Genomic DNA, 26,916 nt, shown 5'->3' with positions numbered 1-26,916 from the left:
TTCCTCTAGTGATTTTAACAAGAACTGAGATCAAGAACTGCTGTCCCTGGGGTTGACAAGAAGGTAGGGATGGGGAACTTTCCTTGGTACCCCCTTCAGAGAGGAAGGAAAAGCTGGGGCCTGGTCTTTGGGGGATACCACTGGTAGGGGGAGGGGTAGATACCCCTAATGACAGCTCCCTCTTCTCGCCCTCCAGAAGAGAATGAACCCTTGAGCATCTACAGCAGGGATTCCCAACCCCTGAACCATCCCCCTCCCCACCCCTCCCAGTCTGTGGAAAAATTGTCTTCCACGAAACCGGTCCCTGGTGCCAAAAAGGTTGGGGACCAGTGATATGTACAGTCTTCAAGCTTTACATATCTTATCCCATTTAATCATCACAACAACCCTACAAAGTCAGTGCAATTATTATTCCCATTTCACAGATGAGGAAAACTGAGGTTCAGAGCAGTGAAAGTGCTGCCCTGGGTCACACAGGTAAGCAGCACAAAGCCGAGGTTGGAATCCAGGTCTGAGAGGCTCGGGATCCTTCCCACACAGAATCACACTGCCTTCCACACACCACTGTGTCTCTACAGGTACAAAAATGACATGCGAATTGATCTCCGCCTCTTCCCTGCCGGAAAGTACCGAATCACCAATAACTATGGACTGCTGACACTGGAGATTAGGAGGTAGGACCATGAGCCCTAGAGACGCACGGCCCCCAGTCCTAGCACTACCACAGCCAGAGCAATGAATCCAAACCCTTCCTCGGAGCTATGAACCAAGTCAGCCTCATCTTCAGAAGTACCTGGGGTGCTTGTTAAAATACTGATTTGTGGGATGTACCCTCCTTTTGCCCTCAGAGAGTCAGATTAAATAGTTCTGAAGTGCGGCCCAGGCATTTGTATTTAAAAAACAGCCCCATGTGATTCTAAAGCCTTGGGATACACGGTGAAAAATTTGGACTCAGAGGCTAGCAGCAAGGACTGAATGAATGCTGAGCTAGGCATGCAGGGAGAGCTCCTTGCTGGAGGAGAGAAAACACACGTATACACACACACACACACACACACACACGTGCAAGGGGGAGCAGCTGGAAGGAGAGAGTTAGGCAGGCCTTTTAGGAGGTGGTGAGTCTTAAGCATGGTTTTAAAAGAAGAGGCAGGATGTATGGAGGGAGCATTTGAGCGCAGTCTGCCCCGAAGTGTGCGTTATGCGTACGAGCTGCCAGGGGTTGAATTCCTCCGGGTGCTAAGCCCTGCGCTCGCTGCTTTACACATAATGCCCACCACCATTCTGCACAATGCAGGGAAGCGTTGTTCTGTCCGTGTTACAGGTGAGAAAACGGAGGCTCTGAAAGATTAAGTGTCTTGCGCAGCCTGTACAGGGCAGGGCCTGGGTTTGAGTCAGTTCTCTCCATCTGGGTTCTTTCCAATACACCAAACCCTCCACCTCAAGCAACTCGGGCTTCAGAGACACAAATATGAACAGGACCCTCGAAAAGCAAAGTGAGGCTACATGGACATAAATACCTGACCATCCAAGGCTACAAAGGGAGGCGCCCCGTGGGCTGCACAGTTGGGGAGAGCATGCAGGGCTGGGCAGCCTGGAGGGACACATGGAACCGGCCCTTGAAACGAGAGGGATTCCTGCCCCGAGCAGCCAGGGGAGGGGAGGGGGCACCGAGGGGCCTCTCTGCTTGCTGATGGGGTTGGATGTGTGACTTGTGTCCTACCATCTACCCTCTTTGCCACCGTGGTGCCCTGGGGTGGAGCTGGCTCAAGCCTCCACTGGGAACAAGACAAGGCTGGCCTGGCTGGTGGTGAAAACCAGGCCTGCGGTTGAGAACCCCTGGGCATCCGGCCCGGTTCTGGCACAGACTGGCAGTGTACCTGGGGCAGCTCCAGCTCCAGGGTTCTGCTCTGGAGGTGTTGATAGGGCCAGAGGCCGTGCCTGGGGGAGGGCTCGTCCCCTCGAAGCTCGGTTGAATTCCAGTTGCTCTGGGACTCTGGACAAGTCACTTAGCTTAAGTGTTCTGATAACAATCATCTTTTCAAAGTATTTTCACCTGAGGTGGTTTAGGCTGCTGTTACATCCCGAGATTTTCAAAGGAGGACCTGGAGGCCTGGAGAGGGACAGTGGCAGCCCAAAGGCCCCCAGCTTCTCAGAGGCAGGCCCTGACCTAGAGCCTGACGTCCTCCCCCAGGCCTTCCTGTTAACCCCCCCTTCCCCCCACACCCCACCTGCACGGGGACTTGAGTTTCCCGTGGAGCCCAGCCGTCTCAGGGGGAACATCTCCCTCCCTGCTTTTCAGATGCACCATTGAGGACGCAGGCACCTACACAGTGATGGTCAAGAACGCCTACGGCCAGGCCTCCTCCTTCGCCAAAGTCCTTGTCCGCAGTGAGTCCTGCCATCACCAACAGGCCAGAAAGCCCACAGCAAACCCCAGATGAGCAGATGAGGACATGAGTCTGCGCCAGACTCGGGGAGGGACCCTCAGCCCAGGGGTATTTGGTCTGGGATCAGGTGACCAGGGCAGCCACCGGGATTCCCGCTCCCCAGGGCCTTCAGAGCAAGTGAGATCCTCCGCCCTCAGACTGTACAACCTATATCCCTGTTCAAGGGGACCCCACCTGCCTGTCCCCAAAGAGCATGCTCATCCCATCGAGCTGGGCTTGGGTCCAGATCCAGCTCAGGGCCTCTGGGAGGGCGGCCTGGCTACCAGCGGTCCTCAGGGGCAAAGGTCGATGCCTACCAAGTCCCCTCCTGACCCCCACTGCCCCTTTTGGCTTCTGGTGCATATTCCCCAGTGGGCTCAGGTCCCTCCTATAGATTAATCACAGCAGGAGGCAGAGGAGACACTCAGGACTCCTTCAGGCCCCCGTCCACCTGCTGCCTCTGGCGCTGACCGGCCGTGTGAGCCTGGGTGCCGTCTCACTTACCTGACCTCCCCACCTGCAAAGGGGGCATCCTACCGCCTCCCTCAGATACTCCTGTGGATTAAATGAGATGGTTTAGGTAAAACTTGGCTGGATCAGGGCCGAGCCCAGCCCAGAAGGCCACACCTTTGAGCCCAAGGCTTTGCCCTCAGGGCCCTGAGAGAAGCTGCACACACACACACACACACACACACACACACACACACACACACACACACACACACACACACACACACTGAGCAGCAGACAGTCCCCAGCCTCTCATCGGACCTTCTTAAACTGTCCTTCACAGCCTCTCCACCCCTCTGCCTTGTTCCCCAAATCGCTCTTGGTAGGCAGCTGTCCCCGCTGCCAGGCCAGGCTCTCTGGGTGGAATCTGAGCCGTCCCTATAGGCAGTGCCCAGAGTCGATTGCAAGGTCAGGCATCGGGCCCTTGGGCCCTGCCTTCCTCTGTCCACCCGTCCTTCCCATCATTTCATCCACATATCCCCATCCCTCCTCCATCAAGGCCATCCCAGGGACCAGTGTCATGTCCTGGCTTCAGGCTGCTGGGGTGCTCGCTAGGTGATTATGCTTCAGTTTCCTCATTTGTATGAAAGGATAATAATGACAACAACAGACAAGGCTGCTGTGGATTAAACGAGTTAATAAGCGGCACGTGGTACCCGCTATGTGAATAAAAATGTTCTCACTATCCCCTGGTGGTCCGTGTCCACACCACCTTGGACTTCACCCTGAAGCCTCCAGGAGGCTCTCTTAGCGCTGCCCTGGACCCACCAGAAATCCCAGTCTGACCAGGCTCCACCTGTAGGACTGTGATTCTGGCGGTGGATTTGGGTAAAGGAAGGAAACCACCATTTATTGAGCACTGACTGTATGCCAGGTTCCTGCTGAGGGCTTTGTTCATGTGAACTCATGTATTCAGAACCCCCCCCCGCCACCACCATCAGGGAGGAGTCAATAAGGAACTGAGGCACAGAAAGGCTAGGGAACTTTCCCCAAGCTGAAGGGGGAGCCACTGCCAGATCAGGATTCAGACCCATGACCAAAGGCCATGCCTCCAAAATCCAGTAGGAACGTGGGCTCTGAGCCTTCTCCAACTCCATTTGCTCTGGGTTTTCAGCTTACCTGGGGAAGGATGCTGGCTTCGATTCGGAGATCTTTAAAAGTAAGGAGGCTTGGGGAGGGATGGGCCCTCAGGGAGGAGGGTGTCTGGGGCTCCTCGTCAGGGCCCCCAACAGTCCCCTTTAGAATATCGCCATCCACTGCCCACAAAGGGATGTCCACGTGTGGTTTGCCTATAAACTGTTCATACCTGTAGACTGGTTTCTGGGGTCCCTAGGCACCCCAGAGCTGCCTCCAGCTGCTGCACTCTCAGTGGCCAAGACTGAATGAGAAAAAGGCAAATCCAAAAAGACAAACCAGTATTTGCCGTTTCAGCTCATCTGGTCCCACCCAGAGAAATCTCTCCCCCACCCCCGGCCCCCAGGATCAGGCCCCCTCTTCTCTTTGTTAACACCACCTGCAAAACTGTGAATCCTGACCCAGAGGAGCGGGGACACCCCAGAAGGGTCCTCACTCGCATCTAAGCCCCAGGCTGAGCTGGCAGCCTTAGAAGACTTCTGCCCTAAATCTCTGTTCCCACCCAGGACTGATGTTTGGCTCCAACGTGGAATTCACATCGGTGCTGAAACCAGTCTTCACCCGTGAGAAGGAACCCTTCTCCCTGTCCTGCCTATTTTCTGAAGATGTATTAGACGCCGAGCAGAACATCCAGTGGTTCCGGGATGGTGAGGACCCCTAGTCCTGGCCCCTTACCTGCAGAGGCAGAGGTGGAAGCCAGAGAGGGACTAGAGCTCTGGCTCCATTCCCACCCCTGGGACCCCCGGTGGAGAGAGGAACTCAGCTATACCCGCCCCCTAACTGGTACAAGCTGGGCGATGGGTGCTGATGAGGTAGAGGGAAGCAGAGCACAGCCAGGTGGGTTCAGATCAAGTCACCCTGCAAAGTGTCACCGAGCACCTGTGGTGCCAGGCCCTGTGCTGGGTGCCGGGGCAGGGTTAGGAACAGACATGCGTAAGCTCAAGGGGCTGTCCATCCGGGAGGAAGCAGGAAGCCAGAACACAATTGCACACTGCCCATTGAGAGCCTGTGGTTGGCCAGGCACCAGCCCAGCCCTTTACATCTATGGACTCGACATCAGCACCCTAGGGGTAGGTGATGACATTTGAAGCAACAAGAACAGAGGCTAAGGCCAGGAGCAGGTCAGCCTGAGGAGGGTCCCGGCAGGTTGTGACAATTGCCTCGGGCTTTTCAGAGTCAGGGTTGTAGGTGCAGGTACATAACTGCTACTCGTGAGCTGGAAGGTTCACGGGGGGTCATGGGCCAGGGCTGGGGAAGGCCGGTCAGCCAGGGAGGAGAGGAACAGCTGGGCTTCCTGCCCCATTCGTGACCAGACCTGCAGCCAAAGGGCCAGGAGCACAGCCCCCTGACACCCCAGAGCTTGAGCCTGGGGAAGCTGCCCCTGCTGGGGGCTGGAGTGGAGGAGTGGAGGGAAAGCCGCGAGCCCTGAGAAACAGCTGCGACAACAGGCAAAGAGCTTTCCCAAACCTGCAGGTCTTCCGGAACAGAGGCGCTGGCAGGAGGGAGGGGCCTTCGCTTGGCACAAAGAGCAGGGTGGTGCAACAGCAGGACCGCAGGGCGAGGCCTAGAGCCCCAGAGCCCCTTCCCCCTCCCCTCACTAAGGTCCCGCCTGCCCAGTCCCCACCCGCCTCACTGGCACCCCTCCCTCCATTAAGCTCACACCCCCTGCCCACCGAGCCCCGCCTCCTTTCTCCAGCCCCAGGCGTCCCAATGAGCCCCTGACCCTCACACAGGCCCCATTTCTCTTGGTCCCACTTCTTCACAGGACCTCCGACTCCTTACCGAGCCGCTCACCCAGCGCTGACCACTTCCCTGAACCCTCATTACCTCACTGAAGCCCCAGCCCCTGCCCTGGGCCCGGCCCTGCTACCCCCTGCCCGCCTCAAGCCTTCTGCAGAGGAGAGTTCAGAGACCACGTTGGCAGAGTCCTGGAGGTCACCACCCCCTCCCCAACTGCCCAGCAGAGCCTCAGGCTCTAGCCAGGCCAAACTCCCCTCTGCCTAGACCCCCAGAGCATCTGTGGGTTCCCAGGTGAGGCCCAGATCCCCCACGGGCTCACCCTGGACCCCTCCCTCTGCAGGGAGGCTGCTGAAGTCCTCCAGCCGCCGGCAGATCCTCTACGCAGACCGCCAGGCGTCCCTGAAGGTGTCCTGCGCCTATAAGGAGGACGAGGGTCTCTACACGGTCCAGGTGCCCTTGCCCTTTGGGCTCCGGGAGCAGAGCGCCTATGTGTTTGTGAGAGGTGAGGGGGCGGTGGGGGACCGGGGCTCTGCCTTGACTGATTTGCTGTGGGACATTTGGGCGAATCCCTGCTCCTTGAGGCCTCGGTTTCCATGCTATATATTGGGGGTGCTGGGGTAGAGTCTCTCTAAGAATCCCTGTGCATCCCATGACCCTCCAAAGGGACACAGCCTGAGAGTCTGAGACGCGGAGCCAGCTGGAAAGGGAGGGCTGATCGTGGGCTGGGACCATTCTAGTCCTGGTTGATTTCTGTCTCCTGGCTTTGCCACTTCACTAGCTGGGTGATTTGGGGAAATTCACTTCTCCTCTATGACACTCAGTTTTCCCACCTGCAAGATGGGGGGTTGCGCCGGGACTCAGAGATTAATTATGCCAATTGTGCAGGTGTGTGGCGTAGAATGGGCCCCTAATAAACGGTACTCCTACCCCTACCCCCAGATGCTGTTGTTTGAAAGGAAGAGGCTGTTATTCAGGTCGTTCTCCTCGAGATCCAACTGAGCCCCTGGGGGGTGGTGAATGAGAAGAGGATGAGGGGTGAGAATGGGAGGGGGTCTGTCGCCAAGTGGACATTGACGGGAAGAGCCTCCCCCCACTCTCTTCCCACCCCCGCCCACCCCGGGCTTCAGATGCTGCAGCCGAGAAGCCCGGGGCTCCAGGATCCCCCCTGAATGTTCGATGCCTGAACGTGAACAGGGACTGCCTCATCCTGACGTGGACCCCGCCCAGCGACACACGTGGCAACCCCATCACCAGCTACTCCATTGAGCTGTGAGTCGGTCTCTTCCGTGGCAGAGCCCATGGGGGTAGATGGCTCTGTGAGGATAAACGTGGGGGCCACGGGAAAGAGGGACCCCCATGCCTGTCCTTGGAATAGGGCAGGAGGTAAATGTGTTATTTAGGGGCAATAGAAGGGTGTCCGCCCCTGGAGTCAGCCGCTGCCCTCTAGACCCTTTACAGCAGGAGCTGCCACTGGGAGGGGCAAACATCAGTGCTTGAAACCTGAGCACGTGTGGATGCTGTCCTCCCTGAGTGCCGGAGACAGAGTAGCACCGACGCGGGAGGGAGGGGGCACACCAGGAAAGGGGAGGCCTAGAACACCCCCCCTCCCTCACCTGCCGCCGGCTCCGGGGCCCTAGCTGGAGGTAAGCTAAACCAGCCACTCGAATCCTTCCAACAATCCCTATCTAAGGGGGCAGGGGGACTCTCTAGTGCCCCATTCTACAGATGAGGAAACTGAGGTACATGGCCCCATCCAGCCAGTACTGAGGACAGTGGCACCCAGGGGGGCACAGAGAGCCCAGACTCCGAGGGTCACTCTGGAAGGCACTCCGACAGGGAGTGGACAGCCCTCTGGGGAAAGGCTAACTCGCCCACTCACAAGCCATATGACCTTGGGCAAGTCGTCTCACTCTCTAAACGCGGATCCCGTTGGTAGAGTGAAGGTAATCACACCTAACCGTGAGGACCGTCAGGATTAAACGCGATAGCAGGTGCGGAGGGACACAGATGGCTCCAGACACGCAGGAAAGCTCATGGGAGGCACTAGCTATTTTGATTAGCATCGCGCTTGGTGGAGGATGGTGAGAAGACCTCCTGGGGCCCGAGGTTGGAGCCGGGCTTCTAAATGGAGAGAGATGAGCTGGGCCGGCAGCCCAGGGCGGGGGAAGGGCCCTGGAAGAGGCTCACCCTGGGAAGATGTGAGTCACGGGCAGGGGCTGCAGCCGAGGCCTCTCTCCCACAGGTGCCAGGGCGAGTCCGAACAATGGGTGCCCTGCCACCAGGCCCCCGGCGGGACCTGTCGGTGCCCAATCCAAGGCCTCGTCGAAGGCCAGAGCTATCGGTTCCGGGTGAGAGCCATCAGCAGAGCGGGCAGCAGCATCCCCTCCAAGGCTTCAGAACCGGTTGCCATGGGTGACCCTGAGGAAGCCTGGAAGAAGACAGGTGGGCACAGAGGCCCTGCAGGGACATTCCAGAGCATCAGTCAGGGCATGCTCAGGACTGCCTCACTCAGGAGACAGGCACACAGCCCCCATGCCAAGCCCTGATCCAGGAGGGGAGACACAGCCCAGCCCTCAGGAACCCCTAATCTGATGGAGGAGACAGTGCTGTCCTTAGCAACCCCTAGCTGGAGGGGGAAGGTACAGCACGTCTGATGGAAGAAACACAAACCTGTCCACACAAGATGCTAATCTGGGGTAAAACCACAGCACCCTCCTCGGATGCCCTTAATCTGAAGGAGGAAAACCGTCCCGCCTCAGAAGCCCCCAGCCTGCACAGTGGGGGGAACACAGCCCTCTCAGCTCTGAGGAGTCAGCCTGATTTGGGTTTGCCGTGCCCTAGGGATCTGACCCCATCACTTCTCTCTGTCCCGAGAGGACAGAGCATCTTTGGGGTCCAAGAGCAACAGTGCTGCACTTTGGACCCCTGAGATCGCTGGGGCCCAGGTGGCCCTGCTTGAGGACACACAGTGAGGGGCCGGAAGGCCAGGACCAGGAGCGGGGGAGGAATCAGCACCCAGAGTGGGGCAGGCCCTTCCCTGTGGCCTGCTGAGCCCGCCCACCACACACACCCTGTACCCCTTAGCTCTCCCCTAACATGTTCCCTTCTCCCCACTAGAGATCCCCTTTGATACAGGAAAAACGATCACGGTCAGCACAGATGATTCTGAAGGTACGTGTGAACCTCCTGACGCTTTGTCTCAAGACTCCAGCCCCCTTTGCGGTTCTGGAAACTCTGGACCACAAACTGAACCCAGAGGCAGAAGCTGTCGTGTGCAGGGTGCGGGGAGGCGAGCGCGGGCAGGATCCAGGCTGAGGGGCCAGGCTCTCTGGTGGGCGACTGCGCCCCTCGCGGAGGAAGTAGACGTCGGGGAAAGTCTCGGCAGGACGTGGGGAGACCTGGATTCTGGCCCTGGCTCTGCCCGGCCTTGCTGGGTGACTGGAGCAAGTTCCTGCCCCTCTCTGGGCCCCAGTTCCCTCCTCAATGAAGTGAGGGGCTGAGATCTGGGGTCTCCGACGGCCCACACATCTCCCCCCACCCCCGATGGCTCTGATTCCAGACTTCGTGACCATTCCGTCGCCCCCGACCAATGTCCACGCCAGCGAGATCCACGAGGCCTATGTGGTTCTGGGCTGGGAGAAGCCAAGACCCCGGGGCAAAGCCCCACTGACGTACTTCCTGGAGAAGGTACGGAGACCCCAAGGGCCCCAGCCCCAGGCCGGCCTGAGAAACAGACGCGCTGTGTTACCAGGACGTGGCGGGGGGTGTTCAGGGAGGCGCTGGGAGACCCCGACAGTGTCCCCTGGGAGGCCTGAAGAGAAGAGAATTTCCTGCCTGGAAGGCTCGAGCATAGCCCCGCACAGAGGCAGGCGGGTGGATTAAATGACCTTTCGAGGTTACCTCCAGCCCTGAGAGGTCAGTTACTGATGGCAGTTCCGGAAGCTGTTCACGGAAATACACAAAATCAAGAGACACAGACAATAGCAACAGTAGGTCCACCATGTCCTGCGCACACCCGCACCCCAAGTCTGTCTGGCACCTGGTCACACATCGGGTCGAACACCCAACCTCCGCCAGGGCCAGGGTGGGAGGGAAGCCAGGATGGTGCCCACCTGCCAGGGTCACTGGCAGACAGCACATACAGGGCGTGGGGGGTGGAGGTGGGTAGCACCAGGAGGCGGTTCTCCCTGGGGGCAGAGTAGGGGCAGGAGACTGGGGAGGGGGGCAGCTCATGTGAAATGGATTTCACAGTGGAGGGGAGGCATTGTGGCAGAGTAAAAAACAGCATGGTGTTAAGATCCATTTCATTCCTGACCTGCTGTGTGAGCTCCTTTGCTAAGTTCTCTGAGCCTCAGTTCCCTCCAGCATAGAATGGACACCCTACCCTGTGAGGGCGAAATAAAAGCAGCACATAGCCAGGGCCCGCAGCCCTGGGACTGTAAACCCTTCCCAAGGAGATGCTCTTGCCTCTGATCCCCCTAAAGGAAGACACCAGGTTTACCTTCTCATTACTCGCTGGGTCCAGCACGGTGCCTGGCACATGGCAGGTGGACGGTACAGGTTTAGTGAATCAAAGAATAAAAAGGTTCCAGGGAAGAGTCTGTGGCTCTCGTTGTCCAGATGGGCCTCTCTGCACATTCACAGGTGATCCTATTTCTCTGACATGGGAAAGCTATGGATAATGGAGGATTTGTTTTGTGAGGCTATAGCGTATAATGGTTAAGACCTTGGAGTCAGACTGCCTGGGCTCTAATCTTGTCTCTGCTACTTACTAGCTGTGTGACCTTGGGCAAGAAATTTAACCTCTCTGTGCCTCAGTTTCTTCTTCCATGAAATAGACATAATAATTGTACATCTTATAGGGTTGATGTGAGAATCAAATTAACTAAAGCACGTCAAGACTTAGAACAGAACTTGGCACGCAGTGGGTGCTCAGCCGTGTTCCTTGGTTTTTGTAGCGATTTCTTAGCCTACCTGGGTTCTAGGCTACTGACAGCCAGGTGGGCCTTGGGAGGGAAAAGCACAGAGAGGGCAGGGTCAGTGGGTCCCCCCAGGGCTTCTAGGTTTTAACTCTCACACCCAGACTCGGCAGAAGTGGCCTCTGGGTGCCTATTAACATGCATCACCCTCGGCTCTTCACCCTCTATCTACCCAGAGACACAGGATTTATGGCTGCCTTTGGGGCCCCTGATGCTGTGTAGAATGAGCAGGTTTGGGGGTACCCACACCTGAGCTTAAATACCAAATATGCCAGCTATTGGCCAAGTTACCAAAACTTCCTGAACCTGAATTTCCTCATTGGTGGGGAAATTAACCCTTACTTTGCAGAGTTATTGTGAGAATTCATCCATTTACTCATGTATTCATCCCACAAACATAGACTGAGCACCTCTCATGCGTCAGTACTGTTCTCAGTGGTGGATAAACAGACAAGCTCCTGTCTCCAGAGCTGAGATTGGAGTAGGGGGTGGGGAATGGATGACAAAGAAGATGAATCCGAAAAGTATTTGGCACATTTGCTAATGGTAGGAGCTTAGGAGAAAGACAGACAGCATGGAGGGGATTTGAAGTGTTGAGGGAGGGGCTGCTGACCTTTCATATGGGGGGCGGTGCTGGGGAGGCCACCCTGAGAAGGTGAGTTTTGAGTAAAGACCCAAAGGAAGTGAGGGGCAAACCAGAGATTTCTGGGGGAAGAACATTCCAAGAAAAGGGACCAGCAAGTGCAAAGGCCCAGAGGCAGGGATTGGGCCCGGCACCATCAAGGAACAGCAGGGGGACACAGAGCCTGGTGAGTGGGCAAAGGGGGGCATGGAATGTGGCCAGACAGGTGGCAGGAGTCAAGCCATGGAGAATTTCACTCTGAGGGAGATGCAGGGCTTGGGAGGGTTCTGGGCAGACACGGATGTGATCTGACTTGTGTTGTAAAAGGATGCCTCTGCCTGTCATTTGGAGAAAAGACTGAAGGTAGTTAAAGGTAGAAACAGGCAGACCAGTTAGGAGGCTATTGAGGTAACTCAGGTGAGAGACAATGGTGGCTTGGATCAAGGCTGTGGAGGGGAGCATGAGGGTGAAAAGCCATGGTTGGACTCTGGATAAATTTCGAAGGTAGAGCCAACTGGGTTTGTTGACAGAGCATCTTCGGGGGATGAGAAATGAGAGAAAGAGTCCAGGATGGCTCCCAGGGTTCTGGCCTGAGCAGCTGAAAGGACGGGTGCCACTAACTCGATGTGGGCTGCATTGGCAGGGGAGCAAGTTCCAGGGTCAGTTCTGTTGAATGTGAGATGCTCGATGGGCATCCAGGTAGAGACGTCATGGAGGCAGGTGGATCCAGAGTTCAGGTGTTGAGGGGCAGCCTGGGCCAAGGATAGAAGTTAGTGAGAGCACATGTGGGAAGGCAACCACTTAACCAAAGGCAAGTTTCTCTCCCTTGTCACAGTCGGTCATAGGTAGCGGCACCTGGGAGGCCATCAACTCAGAAACGCCTGTGAAATCCCCGAGATTCGCCCTTTTGGATCTGGAGAAAGGGAAGTCGTACGTCTTCAGAGTACGAGCGATAAACCAGTACGGCATGAGCGATCCCTCGGAGCCCAGCGAGCCCATCGCCTTGAGGGGGAAGCCAGGTACCTGTGTGATGCAGGAGGTGGGGCCAGGCCAGGCCAGACCAGGCTGTCAGCATCCGGGGCTCGGGACCCCATGGCTGCAGGGACGCAGCCGTGCCCGTTTCTCTGTCCTTGACCACTTCTACCTATCACGAAGCTGAAAAGCAACATGATCACAGGCCTGTAAAACTTTAGACCATCAAGAATTATTGATACATTTCTCTGGGCAAGAGGCTCTTGAAAGTATAGACATTTTTTTCTAGATCAACAATTCACAGGTTGCAGAATCCAGCCAGGTCCAGCACAGAATCTGAGTGTGACCAAGTGGTCCCTCAGTTCTAAACGTCTCCAACCAGGGCCTGAACCCACCTTGTGCAGCCAGGAGTGAGCCCCAGGGCAGGCCTCCGGCCCTCTCCCTGGTCCCACCCCAATCCGCCTCACCAGGTGGGACCCCTCTCATCTGCAGCACAGCGTGGGCCTGGGCAGGTCATTTCTGAGCTGTGCACCTCGGTGTCCTCACCTGCCAAACCCGCTGTTCTGAAGGCCTGGTTATCGCCCCCACCTGTGGCTCCTTCCCGAATCTCCCAGCGGCAGCTCCATCCTGGTCCTGACTTCCCGGGGTTCCCTCTCTCCTCTCAGGCCTCTGGATTCTGATAAGATCAGAAGGTTCCCTGCCATCACCAGCTAGTCCTTTAAGGAACCAGCTGTAGCGCTGCCCATCTGAAAAGAGCCTGATACGCTGCAAGGCCTGTTTGGGAAGATTCCAAAGTCCTAGATTTGTACTGTTTCAATAATGTAGAAAAAAATATATAGATATAGATACAGATATAGATATAGATATATATTCATAGTAAGTATAAATAGGTTGGTGGGCAAATGGAGTTTTTCTTTAATTCTGGTCTGGTTAACATTTAGTCTTGACTCAGGGGCCTGGCCAGTGACTGGTTTGTGATTGGATGTGGGCAGTCTCTGGACCACAAGGCAGCCTTAGGGCAAGGTTCTGGTACAGTTCAGAAAAGGAAAGGAGAAGAAAAGAAGAGAGAGGAGGGGAGGAGAGGAAAAAAGAAAAGACATTTACTTGTATTATGAAAGTGAAGTTATTGTACAAAAATGGGAAAATACAAAAGAAGCGAGAGAGAGAGAGAGAGAGAGAGAGAGAGAGAGAGGAAGGGAGGGAGGGAGGGAGGGAGGATCCCGCTGACCAAGGGTAACCACTGTGAACATCTAGGCGCTTGGGCCTCTGGTCTCTGACGCATGCACGCCAATGCATCTTTCTGAAAGTCCAATCAAACCACGTGTAGAGCTTTGCATTCTACCTCTTACAATTAACATTATACCACAAACATATCCTCAGGTCTTGAAATCATGATGTTGGTGCGTGAGTACTACTCCCTACATGGATGTCCTCAGCTCAAGTTCTTGCCTACGGGTAGAATCAGGTCTCTTGGACACATGGGGCCCCTGAGTGCCCTCCTTCTACCCTCTCCCACCACCCAGCCTTCATCCACTGTCACCCTGTCTTCAACCTGAGAGGCTGAAGTTGCTGACAGGACCTTCCTGAGCCCAGGACCCCAAGTCTGTTTCTCAGTACTTCCCCTGGGCCAGATGCAGAGCCTGGCTCAGAGCAGGCACTCAGTAGTTACAGGATTTATGTTGGATTGATGCTGAGTTCAGCCTCTGCCTGTTGACTTTGAGGCACCACCAGAACACAAGGAGAGGCGTCCAGGGAAAAATGGAAGATGAGGCTCTAGAATTCAGGAGAGAGAGCAGGCCTGGAGGTAAAGCCTGGGGAGTCGCCTGCAGAGAGGTGAGGGCTGAAGACATGGGAATAGGTGGACACTTGAGATGAGAAAAGAGGAGAAAAATGGAGCAAGTCAAGGAGCAGACACTTGGAGGAGTCCCACATGTGGTGACAAAAGAAAGAAGGGGAGGGCTTCCCTGGTGGCGCAGTGGTTGAGGGTCCGCCTGCCGATGCAGGGGACACGGGTTCGTGCCCCGGTCCGGGAAGATCCCACATGCTGCGGAGCGGCTGGGCCCATGAGCCACGGCCGCTGAGCCTGCGCGTCCGGAGCCTGTGCTCCGCAACAGGAGAGGCCATAGCAGTGAGAGTCCCGCGTACCGCAAAAAAAAAAAAAAAAAAAAAAAAAACAACAACAAGAAAGAGGGGGAGCCACAAAAGGATGTGTAAGGAGTTTGAGAAGGAAAAGGAGAACTAGGAAGGTCCTGTATCTGACATCCATCCATCCATCCGTCTATCCATCTATTCATCCACCTGTCCATCCATTAGTCTATTGATCCATTCAACCATCCATCCGTCCATCCATCCATTCATCCATCCATCCATCCAGATCTGTCCATTTAACACATCATGGCAAACCCTACCTCAAGGAGCATAGTCTCAGGGAGCCATGAAAGTTAAAGTTTCAAGGGAAATAAAATGAAGTTTCCTAGAGATCAAAGATAAGGCTGAGGAAAATTGTCAGATCTGGTGACTTTTAAAAGAGAGAGAGCGATAGTAGGGTTAATGAATGGGGATTTTAGTGAGGAAGCGGAGATGTTTGGAGGTAAGATGAGAGAAGACTTTCAGAACACAAGAGTCTGGAGGACACCTCTGGGACTAGGGAAGAGCTGCCCAAAGCCCCAGGGCATGTCTGCAACGCACGTGCCCCCCCCTGATTGCCATGTGCGCACCTCCCCGCCTCTCCCACACACCTCCCCCTCCCCAGCCGTGTGACTCAGCATCTTCACTCAGTCCACACTTCTGATTTTTAGCCACTCTCCCTCCTCCAACTCAAGTTCAAGCTTTCCGAGACACGCAGACCTCTGTCTCCCTGACCTGGGATCCTGTGAAAGACAGCCCAGAGCTCCTGGGTTATTACATCTACTCCCGGGAGGCAGGATCATCTGAGTGGAAAACAGTTAACAACAAACCCATCCAGGGCAGCAGGTGAGTCTGCCCCCACCCCCTTCCTGCCCTAGGGCAGGGCCGGAATAATAATGAAGCCTCTGCCGTTCACGGTACGTTGGGCATTGGGCACTGTTCTAAGTTCTTTTCATATATTAGGTCATTCAGTTCTAGCTGCAATCCTCTGAACTTAGGACTATTATTTCTATTATCACTGTACAGATGAAGAAACCGAGGCACAGAGCAGTTACGGAGTTTGCCAAAGCTCACCTAGCTAGTAAGTGCACTTGGCCCAGACGGCCTCTTTTGCGGCAACACTCACTAGGAGCGTGCTGTTTGCAGGTAGTGGTGACTGCCTAGGCCTTGTCTTTCCAGGAGCTTAGAGACAGAGAGGCAGAGAGTGCAGCCAGGGCGGCTGGGGCTCAGGCTCCACACCCGCCCCTCACTCTCCGGGCACCTCTGCACAGAGACTCGCCCTCTCTGACCCTCCGCCCAGACTCCTGTGCTCTTGCCTATTGCCACTCCCACTCCCCTCTGAGTCTCCCTCCTCACTCGGTGGCCCCGGTCCTTGCAGGCAGAACCCTCGAGGCTTCTGGACTCATGACTTCTCTCCGTTTTGAGGCTCTGTGGGGGCAGGGGCTCAGGTGGTGACACCCACCCCCCCTTCCCTTTCCATCAGACGACCGGCTGGGCCCTGAGCACACCTGTGGGCTCCCCTCACCCTGGGCTGCGAGCCCCAAGATTATCTCACCCAGAAAAGGGAACAGGACCTGGTGCCCCTCTGGCACACGGTGCCTCACGGTCACTCATGCTTTGTCACTGCTAAAGTTCTCCAGTTGGAGAATAATTAATTGGGTTTTGGACAAATGAGCTCAGAGTCCAGGTTATCCCTAGGATGACATCTCTCCCCTGACTTGCATTCAGATGTCCGTCCCTGAAGGGGAGGACAGGGGCTGAGGGAGAGTCATGTGATGAAAGTGGCATGTCGGAAGAACGTGCCACACGTGGGGCGTGGCGTGATCCTCTGGTACGTCCAGAGACCTCGTCACATGTGCGCATGTCATCGGTTACATGTGTCAGGGCTGGAAAGAGGCTAAACAGCCCAGCAGTGCTGCCTGGGGTGATGGTGTGAAGGGAGCTCAGCTGGGAGGTAGGGTCTGGTCCACCACCGTTCCATGAGCTCCTCAGAACCTGGCTCACAGGAGATGCTCAAAAAAGACCTGAATGAATGAATACTGAACGGGCGGGCGCTGCGCTGGGATTCGGGAGACCCGGGCTCAGTCCAGGTTGTTCCTAACTGGCTGTGTGCTCTTGGCTCACCCCATTCCTTCTGGGGAAGCCCTTCCCTACCTGTAAAATGAAGAAACTGAATGGTTTGATCCATAAAGGCCCCTCTGACATTCCAACATTCAACTCCTCGGGGTCAACTGGCCGAGGGAAGCTCCCTGTAGAACAAGATTTGCTACAGGAAAATGTTGATAAGTGAAAAGGGAAAAAAGAGGTTCACAGTTTGGATCTTATCAAGAAGAGACAGGGGCTTCCCTGGTGGCACAGTGGTTGAGAGTCCGCCTGCCGATGCAGGGGACACGGGTTCGTGCCCCGGTCCGGGAAGATCGCACATGCTGTGGAGCGGCTGGGCCCGTGAGCCATGGCCGCTGAGCCTGCGCATCCGGAGCCTGTGCTCTGCAGCGGGAGAGGCCACAGCAGTGAGAGGCCCGCCTACCACAAAAAAAAAAAAAGAAGAGACAGGATGGGAGGACATTTTTCTGTAAGCAGAGTGTCCTTGTACGTCTCTGGCTAGTAATTCAGGGGTCTTTAAAAGGACTCTGTGCTTCAGTCACAGCAACCGTACAGATCAGAAGAGCCATTTGTTGTGTTTCCAGGACGAGGCCCAAAGTCCTAGAGATGTACCAGTTGCTCAGTTTAGGGGTTGGCTACCTGGGCCTTCAACTGGTAACTTTCCCAGCGTATTCGCACCTTAATGATGGGCTCTGGAAGCTACATCCTTTAAAACCTTAAGGACCTCATCCTCCATGGGGCAGGCATCACTCTGGGGGCAGGGGCAAGGTCTTTAGGCAAGAACTGAGGCCTCAACTCCTACCATGCTGGTGGCCACTTATCCCCACAAGGTTGTTCTAGAAAGTTCAGGAATGTCTCCCTGCTGCTGGTTTGGCCCTTCCTGAAGGCTGTACATTTCTCTCCCAGGTTTACAGTTCCCGGGCTGAGGACAGGGAAGGAGTATGAGTTTTGTATCAGGTCAGTCAGCGAGGCTGGAGTTGGGGAGAGCTCAGCCGCCACCGAACCCGTCAAGGTCAAGCAGGCTCTGGGTAAGTCCACGGGGCAGGTGCAGCCTGCACACCTCTGGGGACAGACCTGGGCTGAGCAGAGAGCAGGGGGCTTATCCACCACCTCTTGGAGGGTCCAACTCCAGAGGCCATGGGGCAGAAGCCTTCTCAGGGGATCTGGTGCTGACCCCCACCACCCCTTCCTTTGGGGAGGAAGTAGCAACGGCCTGAGGCCATGGGGTGAAGTCTGACCAGCTCGGAGGCCCAGGTGCCCTGCACGCAGCTGAGTCAGCATTACCAGTGGACGCTACTGGCTAAGTCCGTGCCCCAGAGCAGGGTGGGCACCCACTGGGGGAGGCTCACTGCCTCCCTCGGGCCCCACCGCCCAGTCCGGCCGCCCCTCGGGAGCAGTGGCCCTCACCCCCTGCCTCCCCGTAGCTGCACCGTCTGCTCCATATGACGTCGCCCTCCTGAACTGTGGGGAAAATTATATGGTCATTGGGTGGAAACCCCCTAAGCGGCGTGGAGGGGGCAAGATCCTGGGCTACTTCCTGGACCAACACGACTCAGAGCAACTGGACTGGCACTCGGTCAACCAGCAGCCCATCCCCACCCAGATGTGCAAGGTGAGGCTGGAATGCGGCCACTGGCCTGGTGTCCTGATTTGTGTGGGTGGAGAGTGGGGGTCAGGGTTGGAGGTCCTGAGGCTGAGAGAGGCCTCAGGTTTGGTGCCTCGACAATCCAGCTGATTGTCAAGTGCAGACCAGTCTTACGTGAAGCTCCTATAGACCTCCTGCTGTGAACCTCGTCCCCTGCCTCCCCAGCCCCAGCCTTCACGGTCTGTGCTTTTGCTCTTCAAGGTCAGTGACCTTCATGAAGGCCACTTCTATGAGTTCCGTGCCCGGGCAGTAAACTGGGCTGGTGTTGGAGAGCTGTCGGCACCCAGCAGCCTGTTTGAGTGCAAAAAGTGGACGATGCCTCAGCCAGGTGAGCGGCTGGGAGGCGCCAAAGCCCAGCCCCTGCCCTCCCCTCCCCTCCCCCAAACAAGATGGCCGCTGCCGCCGGGCTCGCTGTGCATTCCAGCTTGCTCTGTTGGTCCCAAACACCAGACCCCTGCCCCCTGTAACCTCTGACACAGTCTTAACTCTGCCAAGTCAAGAGCCCTGACCTTGGCCATTGACTGGCCCTGTACCCCCATCCAAACTATCCTCTAGCTCAACACCCCATCTGAGCTCCGATTCTCAACACAGACCAATCTCAAACCCCAAAGGCACACTGCTAGGTGACCAACTCGTCCCAGTTTGCCCAGGGCTTTCCCAGTGTTACCACCGCAGTATTACCATCCCAGTATTACCAGCTGTGTCCCAATCCTGGACAAACAGGGCAGGTTGGTCCCCCTCTGCACCACTCCCGCAGCGCCATCAGCCTTCTCACACACTAGCCCTTCATCTCCCCCTTAGGAAGGAAGGATGACAACCTTCCATCATTCTGTTCAGCTCAGTTCTGTTTTCTGTACAAAACCTTTACCTGAATGGCAGATAATCACTACGTGTGATGCTTTAGACAACGACAGTTATAGACAACTGCTATTTGTTGGGGACTTCCTATGTACTGACACTTTGCATAAGTTATGTCATTAATGCTCACAGCAGCACTATTTTATAAGAACTAGTATTAGCCCCATTTTACCGATGAGGAGACAGGAACATAGAGGCTAAGTAACTTGCCCAGAGTCCCCATAGCCTGAAAAAGGGTGTTCGCTGGGACATGAACCCCAGTGATCTGACTCTGGAGTCCACACCCTGAGCTTCTACATTAAACACTGAAATGGCAAAGAGATTAGAAAGATTAATGCTGTCTGGGACAGGGATGGGGAGGGTCAAGGATGTTTCCCAGAGGAAGTGATACTGAGCACAGTTTGAAGAGTTAACTCTAGTTCAGACACAGACCAAGCTTTGCCATGAAGCCAAGGCCGGCCAGGTCCCCACCATGTCCAGAGCAGGCACTTCCAGGCCTGGCTGGGACTGAAAGATTGACAAGCTTGCTGACTCGCCACCCGCCCACTGCCCGACTGGCTGGCTGGCCATTTGGATATCCATCTCCTTCTCTTACCCTGTCTTCCCACAGGACCCCCGTATGGCGTGCGGGCGTTTGAAGTGCGGGCCACATCCCTGATGCTGACGTGGGAGCCCCCACTGTACCAAGGGGCCGGACCGGTCACAGGCTACTGCTTGAGTGTCCAGGAGGAAGGCTCTGAGCAATGGAAGCCGGTCACTCCAGACCCCATCTCTGGCACCCACCTGAGGGTGAGTCCCTGCCCCTTCATCCTCTGATGAAGGATGGGCCCGCCCTAAGCCTTCCCTGCCACAGGATATGGCAGGACTACAGAACACCAAAGCTGGAACGACCCTCAGAGATCACTGCCCTCACTTAATGGCAGCAGAGGACCAGAGAGGGGGAGTGGCTTAGCCAGGGTCACGCAGCGAGTTGGTAGTAGGTCTGGCCGGTGGTTGGTCTTAACCTGCTCCATGCTGTGCAGACTCCTCCCTAAAACCTCACTTATAATCAGCAAGGTATATTAGCATTTGGATATGCACATCCCTTGAGCTAGGAATTCTGCTTCTAGGATTGAACTGTAGAGAAATAATTAGTCAAGTGTGCAAAGACCTAAGGACAGTGACGCTTGTTGTAGCGTTGTTTATAAAGGCAAAATTTGGAAACAACTTAAATGTCCATCAGTAGGGGGTTTGCTTAAATAAATCACAGTGTATCCTTAATGTGGACTCAGTGTCAGCGAGTGTAAAGGCTACAGGAGCTGAAGGAGTGGCAATAATATAAAGAATGAGGCAGAGCTAAAAAAATTATAAATTTAAAAATTAAAAAAAAAAATGAGGTAGAGCTACGTGTATGTTGTGACATAAAAACATATCCACCACATGTGGCTGAGAAAAAAAAAGCACAATCCAGAGCAGGATATTTATATGTTAGATAACATTTAGAACATGTATATCATGCCGTATATTAATGAACATAGAGGCATATGTGCGTTTCTTCATTTAAATGAGAAGCAAACTCTAAACTCTTTGGATAAATAAGAAATCTAGCAGAATCATCGGTTTTCTTCACCTGTGGTGGTTGTTTTCACTTGCACTCGTGTAGAAGGGAAAGCGCAAACAGTGCTCTCCTGGCATAACAAAGACAACTCACACGCATTTGTCATGTCAGAAAACAAAGGTGTCCACTGAAGCATTCTTAGCAGACGCAAATTACTAACAGACAATCCATCAGGACCACAGCCTTCACAGCATCCATCTCTGAAGCCAGCATGTCTCACAGGCCTTCTTTGTGTAAGGAAAGTTTGTAAGGAAAGTTCTGTGATGTGTATTAGGTTTTCTCTTCTGCAGCTCTAGGGAGAGAGGGAGTATGTTCTCCACCTCATTTTCCTGAGGCATCTTTCACCAGCAGGCAGGAGGGTGTGTGGGTTTCAAGACCACACGTTAGCACTCTGTTAGCACCAAGAGGAAAGAAAGCAGGCTTGAGAGGCCCAAAACAACATGGAAAGAAGATACTAACAAGCAGAATACGGCACATGTCACGTTTCTGCATGGTTTACGTGCATGTGCAAGTCTAAATGGATTTTTACAAAATTGTCAATTCTGGTCATCTCTGGGAATGGGGCTGCCAGGAGAGCCTTACCCCTTCATTTTATATTCTTTTCTGTTGCTTTAATATTTCCTCCAACAAACATGAATTTCTTTCATAATCAGAAAAAAATAAAAGTATTTCCTTTTGAAACAATAACATTAAGGCTATCTAAGACCAAATGAAGAAGGGCTTTCCTGGTGGCGCAGTGGTTGAGAGTCCGCCTGGCAATGCAGGGGACACGGGCTCGAGCCCTGGTCCGGGAAGATCCCACATGCCGCGGAGCAACTAGGCCCATGAGCCACAACTACTGAGCCTGCGCGTCTGGAGCCTGTGCTCCGCAACTGAGAAGCCCGCGCACTGCGATGAAGAGTGGCCCCTGCTCGCTGCAACTAGAGAAAGCCCTCGCACAGAAACGAAGACCCAACACAGCAAAAATAAATAAATAAATTTATTTTAAAAAAGACCAAATGAAGAAGGGCAAGCTTCAGCCCATGGAATGCTCTGAGATGTGCAGTTTCCACCACCACGGGGCTCGGCTCCCTACAGTAGAGTCAGCCAGTGCTGGACAGCTGGCCTGAGAGAGCCACGCAAGATGGATGGTCCCTCTGCTCCCCAGGCAGGCTGGCCCAGGGCTGGGGAGCCTCGGTGACTTGGCACCGTTTCTGCATGTGGGTGGTTGGCCGGCATTCACTCACTCAGTCATTCACTCAACACTTCTGGACACCTACTTAGTGCCAGATCCGGAACTAGATTGTGGATGTAAAAAGCTATAGTCACAGTCCTTAGGGAACAGGCAATTACAATACTGTGTGCCGTACAATCAAGGAGGGTCCGAGGGATTCTGGGAGCTCCAAGGAGGAAGGTAAGAGGCCTCTCCTGGCCTCGTCCCATCTGGCCAAGCTGAGTGGCCAAGGGTGAGCTGTTGTTGCTAGACCAAGAGAAGGGGAGGGTGTTCCAGGCAGAGGGCTCAGCAAGGGCAAAGGCAGGGAGGCGTGAAGCGACGTGATGCGTGGGGGACCCTGAGGAGTCAGGGAGTGAAGGGGGCGCGGAGAAGAGGACAGAAGGCTGAGGATGGACGGATGAGGAAGGATTTAGGTACCAAGCCTCGAAATCTGAACTTTACCCTGAAGGCCACTGAAAGAGCTAAGTGTACTCAGACTGCCATCTTGGAAACATTGGCAGAGGGAAAGATAAACCGGGAAGAAGGGTCTAGAGGCAGAGGCGCCATTTAGGAAACTGTTGGACTAATCCAGGAGAGAAGAAATAAAGCTGCAGTCAAAGGCGTGGCTGGGACACAGACAGGCCACGTTCAAGAAACGTTAGGGAAATAAAATGGGAACTTCGGTGATTAGATGTGTAGGGCTCAAGAAAAAGATGTCAAAGACGATGATCACCAAGCTCCTTTCTAGGGAGACAGATGGAGGAGAGGCAGGGGGCGCAGGAAGAGAAAGGGTTTTCTTGTTGAGAGGCTGATGATGCGTTAGTTCCGAGCAGGTGGAGTTCCAGGCATCACAAGCGTGGGAGGTAATCTCAGGGGAGAGGCTCACCTGAAGCTGGAACTCAGGAGAGCAATGTGCCCCTAGCCTGCCCCCCACCCCCAGGGCAGCCTGGCCCTCCTGGGGGTCCCCTGCAGCCCGTGGCCAGGGCTGCAGGAAGGGTGGGTCTTTGCCATCCTCGGTGCTCACTCTTGCCCCCTCCCTTCCCCCAGGTTTCTGACTTACAGCCGGGGAAGACCTACGTGTTCCATGTACAGGCTGTGAATTCAGCGGGCCCAGGGCAGCCATCCATGCCCACCGACCCCATACTCCTGGAGGACAAGCCAGGTAGGGGCAGGGGGAGGGCGCTTGTCTGCAGCAGGAGGACAGAACCTGCTGGGCCCTCACCCCGCCACACCTTCCTGCCCCTCATTCCTTCCTGCCTGTTTCTCTCCCGTCCACGCTCTCGTTTATTTCTGTGGGATCCCAAGATTTGAACATATGGTTTCCTTCCATGTGATGGGTCTTCCATCCTTTACGTGCCACATTCTTAAACTCATACAACTCTCCGTGGATATCTAAAAGAACAGCCAACTTTATTTCAGATATGCCGTGTGGCTTTGCCTGCCTTGCAGTCACGGCTCCCGAGGTCCGCTCCTACCACATACGCCAGATGCTGCGCTGGGTCCTTACACTGTCTGGCTCTCCCAATAAGCCCCTGAGGGAGCCGTCACTGTCCCCACTTTAGAACTGATTTCATTGCAGCTCAGAGAAGTTAAATGACCAGGTCACGCAGCTAGTATCCGATGGAATCACTCAGCTCTCCTCACTATAAAGTGTGTTCTTTTCCATTCTTTTAATTATTCATTCATTCAGCAAGTATTTGGTGACACCCACACTGCACTGGGGACATGGCAGTGATGAGAAAGCAAGGTCCCTGCGCTGGTGGGGGGAGGGGCAGGACGAATGGACAGTAAACAAGTAAATGATGAAAAAGTCAGTGATAAGTGCTATAAAGGAAGTGCAACAGGGTGATAGGGTGGGGTGGGCTTTACGCTAGCCTCAGTGGTCTGAGGAGGTGACGTTTGAGCTGAGAAGGAGCCTGATTATACGAGGCCTTGGAGACCACAGCAAGGAGTCTGGGGTTTCTTATTTTATTCAAGAGCAATGGGCAGCCACTGGAGGGGTTAAGCAGGGGAGGGCGCTGACCCGGTTTATTGTTTCTCAATGTCTGTTGCCCTCCACTGGATCCTGCCCTCAGACGCTCGGGAGATCGAGGTTGGTGTGGACGATGAGGGCTTTATCTACATGGCTTTCGAAGCCCCCGAGGCCCCCGACTCCTCGGAGTTTCAGTGGTCCAAGGACTACAAGGGCCCGCCGGACCCACAGAGGGTCAAGGTCGAGGAGGAAGTTAACAAGTAAGTGAAGGGAGGGGCAGCACGACTCGTCCACAGGTCCCAGACGTTGTCGGATGAGTCGGGCAGAAGCTCGTGGGTGAGACCATCCGGCAGGACCCCCAGATAACGAGCTTGAGAGGACTGCTTGGTCTCTCCTGAGGGATGCTGACTGCCATCCGGGGAGAAGTGAGGGAGAGTGCCTGGAGAGGCTGAAACGGTGCCGTTCATTTGCAGACCCTTTTCTGGAAGGAAAGTGTGTGCCTCCGAGGAGACGCTCAGGACTTGGTTTCTAGCCTGAGTGCCAGCGACTCGCTCTTGCAAGTTCTCTGGGTTCAGCTTCCTCAACAGTAAAAGAGGGGTTAGGATGTCAAGGGCCCCCAGGTCTCCCTCCTCCACCCCCAGCAGCTCTGGCCTTGGCCCTGTCCAGCAGGAGACAAAGCTGATGGCTTGAGACCTGTGGAGAGAGGCAGGCCTGGGGGATGTGGCCAGCACGAAGACCATTCCAGAGAGCCTGGCTAGTGAGGACCACTGAAGGTGGCAGGCCAGACGTGCCCTGGGCGGGGGACCCCAAAGAGGTGTAAGGAGGCTGCCACCCCTGCTTACTGGCTTGGCCGGGGTCTGGGCTGGGGTGCAGGGCTTGCAAAGCCGACCGAGACTCCCCAGCTCCCAGGCCTCCAGGGCACACGGCCCCTCTCAGAGCCTCTGCCCTCCTGTCTCTGCAGGTCCAAGATCATCCTGAAAGAACCTGGCCTCGAGGATTTGGGCACCTACTCGGTGGTGGTCACCGATGCTGACGAAGATATCTCAGCAAGCCACACGCTGACGGAGGAAGGTGATGCCCCTGTTCCACTGCCACCTCCCCAGAGAGACGACCCAGACATGGGGTCCCAAGCACAGATACCCCAGAGGCCAGCAAGAAGCAATAAAGATGAGTAAAGCAGAGATTTCCAGGGAAGTAGGCCCTCACCCACTCATTCAGTCAGTCAGCCAGTGAATAAGTATCTGCTGAGCACCGACCAAATGCCAGAGACTGTCCTAGGCACTGAATTACACCAGTGAACTCAACAGGCAGAAATCCCTGCCTGATGGAGTTCACGCTCTTCTTGTCTCTCTCTTTACTTTATCTACTTTTGATAAAAAGCAAAGGTACCAGTGAATTATTTCACTTCCTTCCGTAGCCTAAGAAAAACAACAGCATAAGTAGAATGATAAACTGCAAATGGCAGTCGGTCTGCCATTTGGATGAGGAATGCCATTTGGATGAGGAATGAGGATGGCAAAAGGGAGCAGTGGGGACTGTGGTAAACCAGAGAGAGGATGCCGGGCCTCAGCGGTCATCTATGAGACTCACCCTCTGCTGTCTCCATAGCAACTGGGACAGCCCATTGTCCTCCCTGATGATTGCACTGGAGGCCATTTGATTTTGTTAAGAAGCAGAAGCCAGGCAGGTCCAGAGTGCAATTCCGGTTCCACAATTTCCTAGCTGCTTGACCTTGGATAAGTCATGACACCTCTCTGGGCCTCCGTTTCCTCATCTGTAAAGGGGGATTATAATCCCTGCTGTCCTAAGTGAAACAATGTTGTTATGCAGATATACTTAGATGATTCCATGCAAACTAAAGCCATCCACAAAAGTAATGGGGTTTGCTTTTTTTTTGGACTCGATGCTTGCCATGTGTCCAGACTCATCATGGTAAGGACTCTAGAGCTTATAAGAGGAAATGAGATATGAGCCCTGCCCCTGCCAATTCATTCATGCAACACGTATTTATTGAGCACATACTGTGTGCCAGATACCATGCAGGTCCAGAGCTCAGCTTAGCAGAACAGACAAACCTAACACAAAGAAGCAGTTAGCAGTGAGACAGCACTCTGCTGACCTGCCCTAGACACATGCAGACTGAAATGCTCAGTGGGGAGAGCAGACCCTCAGATACTAGGACAGTATGGCTCAGTGGGGAGAACAGACCCTCAGATGCTGGGACAGTATGGCTCAGTGGGGAGAACAGACCCTCAGATGCTGGGACAGTATGGCTCAGTGGGGAGAACAGACCCTCAGATACTATGACAGTATGGCTCAGTGGGGAGAACAGACCCTCAGATGCTGGGACAGTATGGCTCAGCCTCAGGAGACAGACAGTAATGCTCACCCCACAGCATGGTGTGAGGACGGCTGAGATCACGCAGAGCCTGGCACACAGTAGGTGCTTCTCTGGGGAGGTGGCACTTGATCAGGTCTTGAAGGACAGGAGAATAAGCAACCTCAGGGTGGCCTGCGGCAGCCCCCGCAGCCCCCTCAGTGCCCCAGAGCCAAGGCCCACAGTGGTCATCATCAACCCCTCAGTAGCCAAGTGACCCCAAGCCGAGTCTCTCGGGACTTTCACCCAGTGTGGACGCTAGGACGGCTTCCACGGGCCCCACCGGCCCGGGTATGTCATTCTCTTTGGTTTCTTCCTTGCTCCTCCCTGTCCCAGAGCTGAACAGGCTGAAGAAGCTGAGCCATGAGATTAGAAACCCAGGTAAGTGGTCCAAGCCAGCAGCCTTGGGCAGTCCCTCCAGGCCCACCGGGGTGTTCTGAGCAGGGCTGAGTCAGCCAAGAGCCAGAAACTAGCCGGGGGTGGGGGGGGGCGGGGGGGGGGGGAAGGATGGGGATGTCTTGGGGCTGGAAGGCCAGAGACCCAGGGAGTCCTCAGTCCATGAAGGGAACAGAGCGGCCAGCAGAGAGCACATGGGATGCAAGGGAGGGCAGAGTGGCTGGTTTTTTCTTCTTGGATTGTGGGTCATCTAAACCCCTGCTTCC

The 26,916-nt window shown here is 54.9% G+C and overlaps 1 protein-coding gene across 1 annotated transcript in view; it reads left to right on the top strand.

Annotated features, from left to right (window-relative positions):
- MYOM3 (myomesin 3) overlaps positions 1 to 26,916 on the top strand; it is a 45,648-nt gene that overhangs the window by 5,394 nt on the left and 13,338 nt on the right. The window contains exons 5-23 of the mRNA XM_079930292.1: positions 579 to 674; positions 2,300 to 2,388; positions 4,051 to 4,095; positions 4,577 to 4,717; positions 6,151 to 6,312; positions 6,938 to 7,079; positions 8,053 to 8,252; positions 8,928 to 8,981; positions 9,370 to 9,497; positions 12,247 to 12,430; positions 15,182 to 15,356; positions 17,520 to 17,641; positions 18,038 to 18,225; positions 18,460 to 18,586; positions 19,727 to 19,905; positions 22,953 to 23,067; positions 23,981 to 24,137; positions 24,839 to 24,948; positions 26,591 to 26,635. Of these exons, the coding sequence (XP_079786418.1) occupies positions 579 to 674; positions 2,300 to 2,388; positions 4,051 to 4,095; positions 4,577 to 4,717; positions 6,151 to 6,312; positions 6,938 to 7,079; positions 8,053 to 8,252; positions 8,928 to 8,981; positions 9,370 to 9,497; positions 12,247 to 12,430; positions 15,182 to 15,356; positions 17,520 to 17,641; positions 18,038 to 18,225; positions 18,460 to 18,586; positions 19,727 to 19,905; positions 22,953 to 23,067; positions 23,981 to 24,137; positions 24,839 to 24,948; positions 26,591 to 26,635 (2,459 nt within the window). The remainder of the gene's footprint in view (positions 1 to 578; positions 675 to 2,299; positions 2,389 to 4,050; positions 4,096 to 4,576; positions 4,718 to 6,150; positions 6,313 to 6,937; positions 7,080 to 8,052; positions 8,253 to 8,927; positions 8,982 to 9,369; positions 9,498 to 12,246; positions 12,431 to 15,181; positions 15,357 to 17,519; positions 17,642 to 18,037; positions 18,226 to 18,459; positions 18,587 to 19,726; positions 19,906 to 22,952; positions 23,068 to 23,980; positions 24,138 to 24,838; positions 24,949 to 26,590; positions 26,636 to 26,916) is intronic.

This window comes from Stenella coeruleoalba, assembly GCF_951394435.1.
Source record: "Stenella coeruleoalba genome assembly, chromosome: 1".
NCBI lineage: Eukaryota > Metazoa > Chordata > Mammalia > Artiodactyla > Delphinidae > Stenella > Stenella coeruleoalba.
This window is presented reverse-complemented; position numbering and strand designations above follow the sequence as displayed.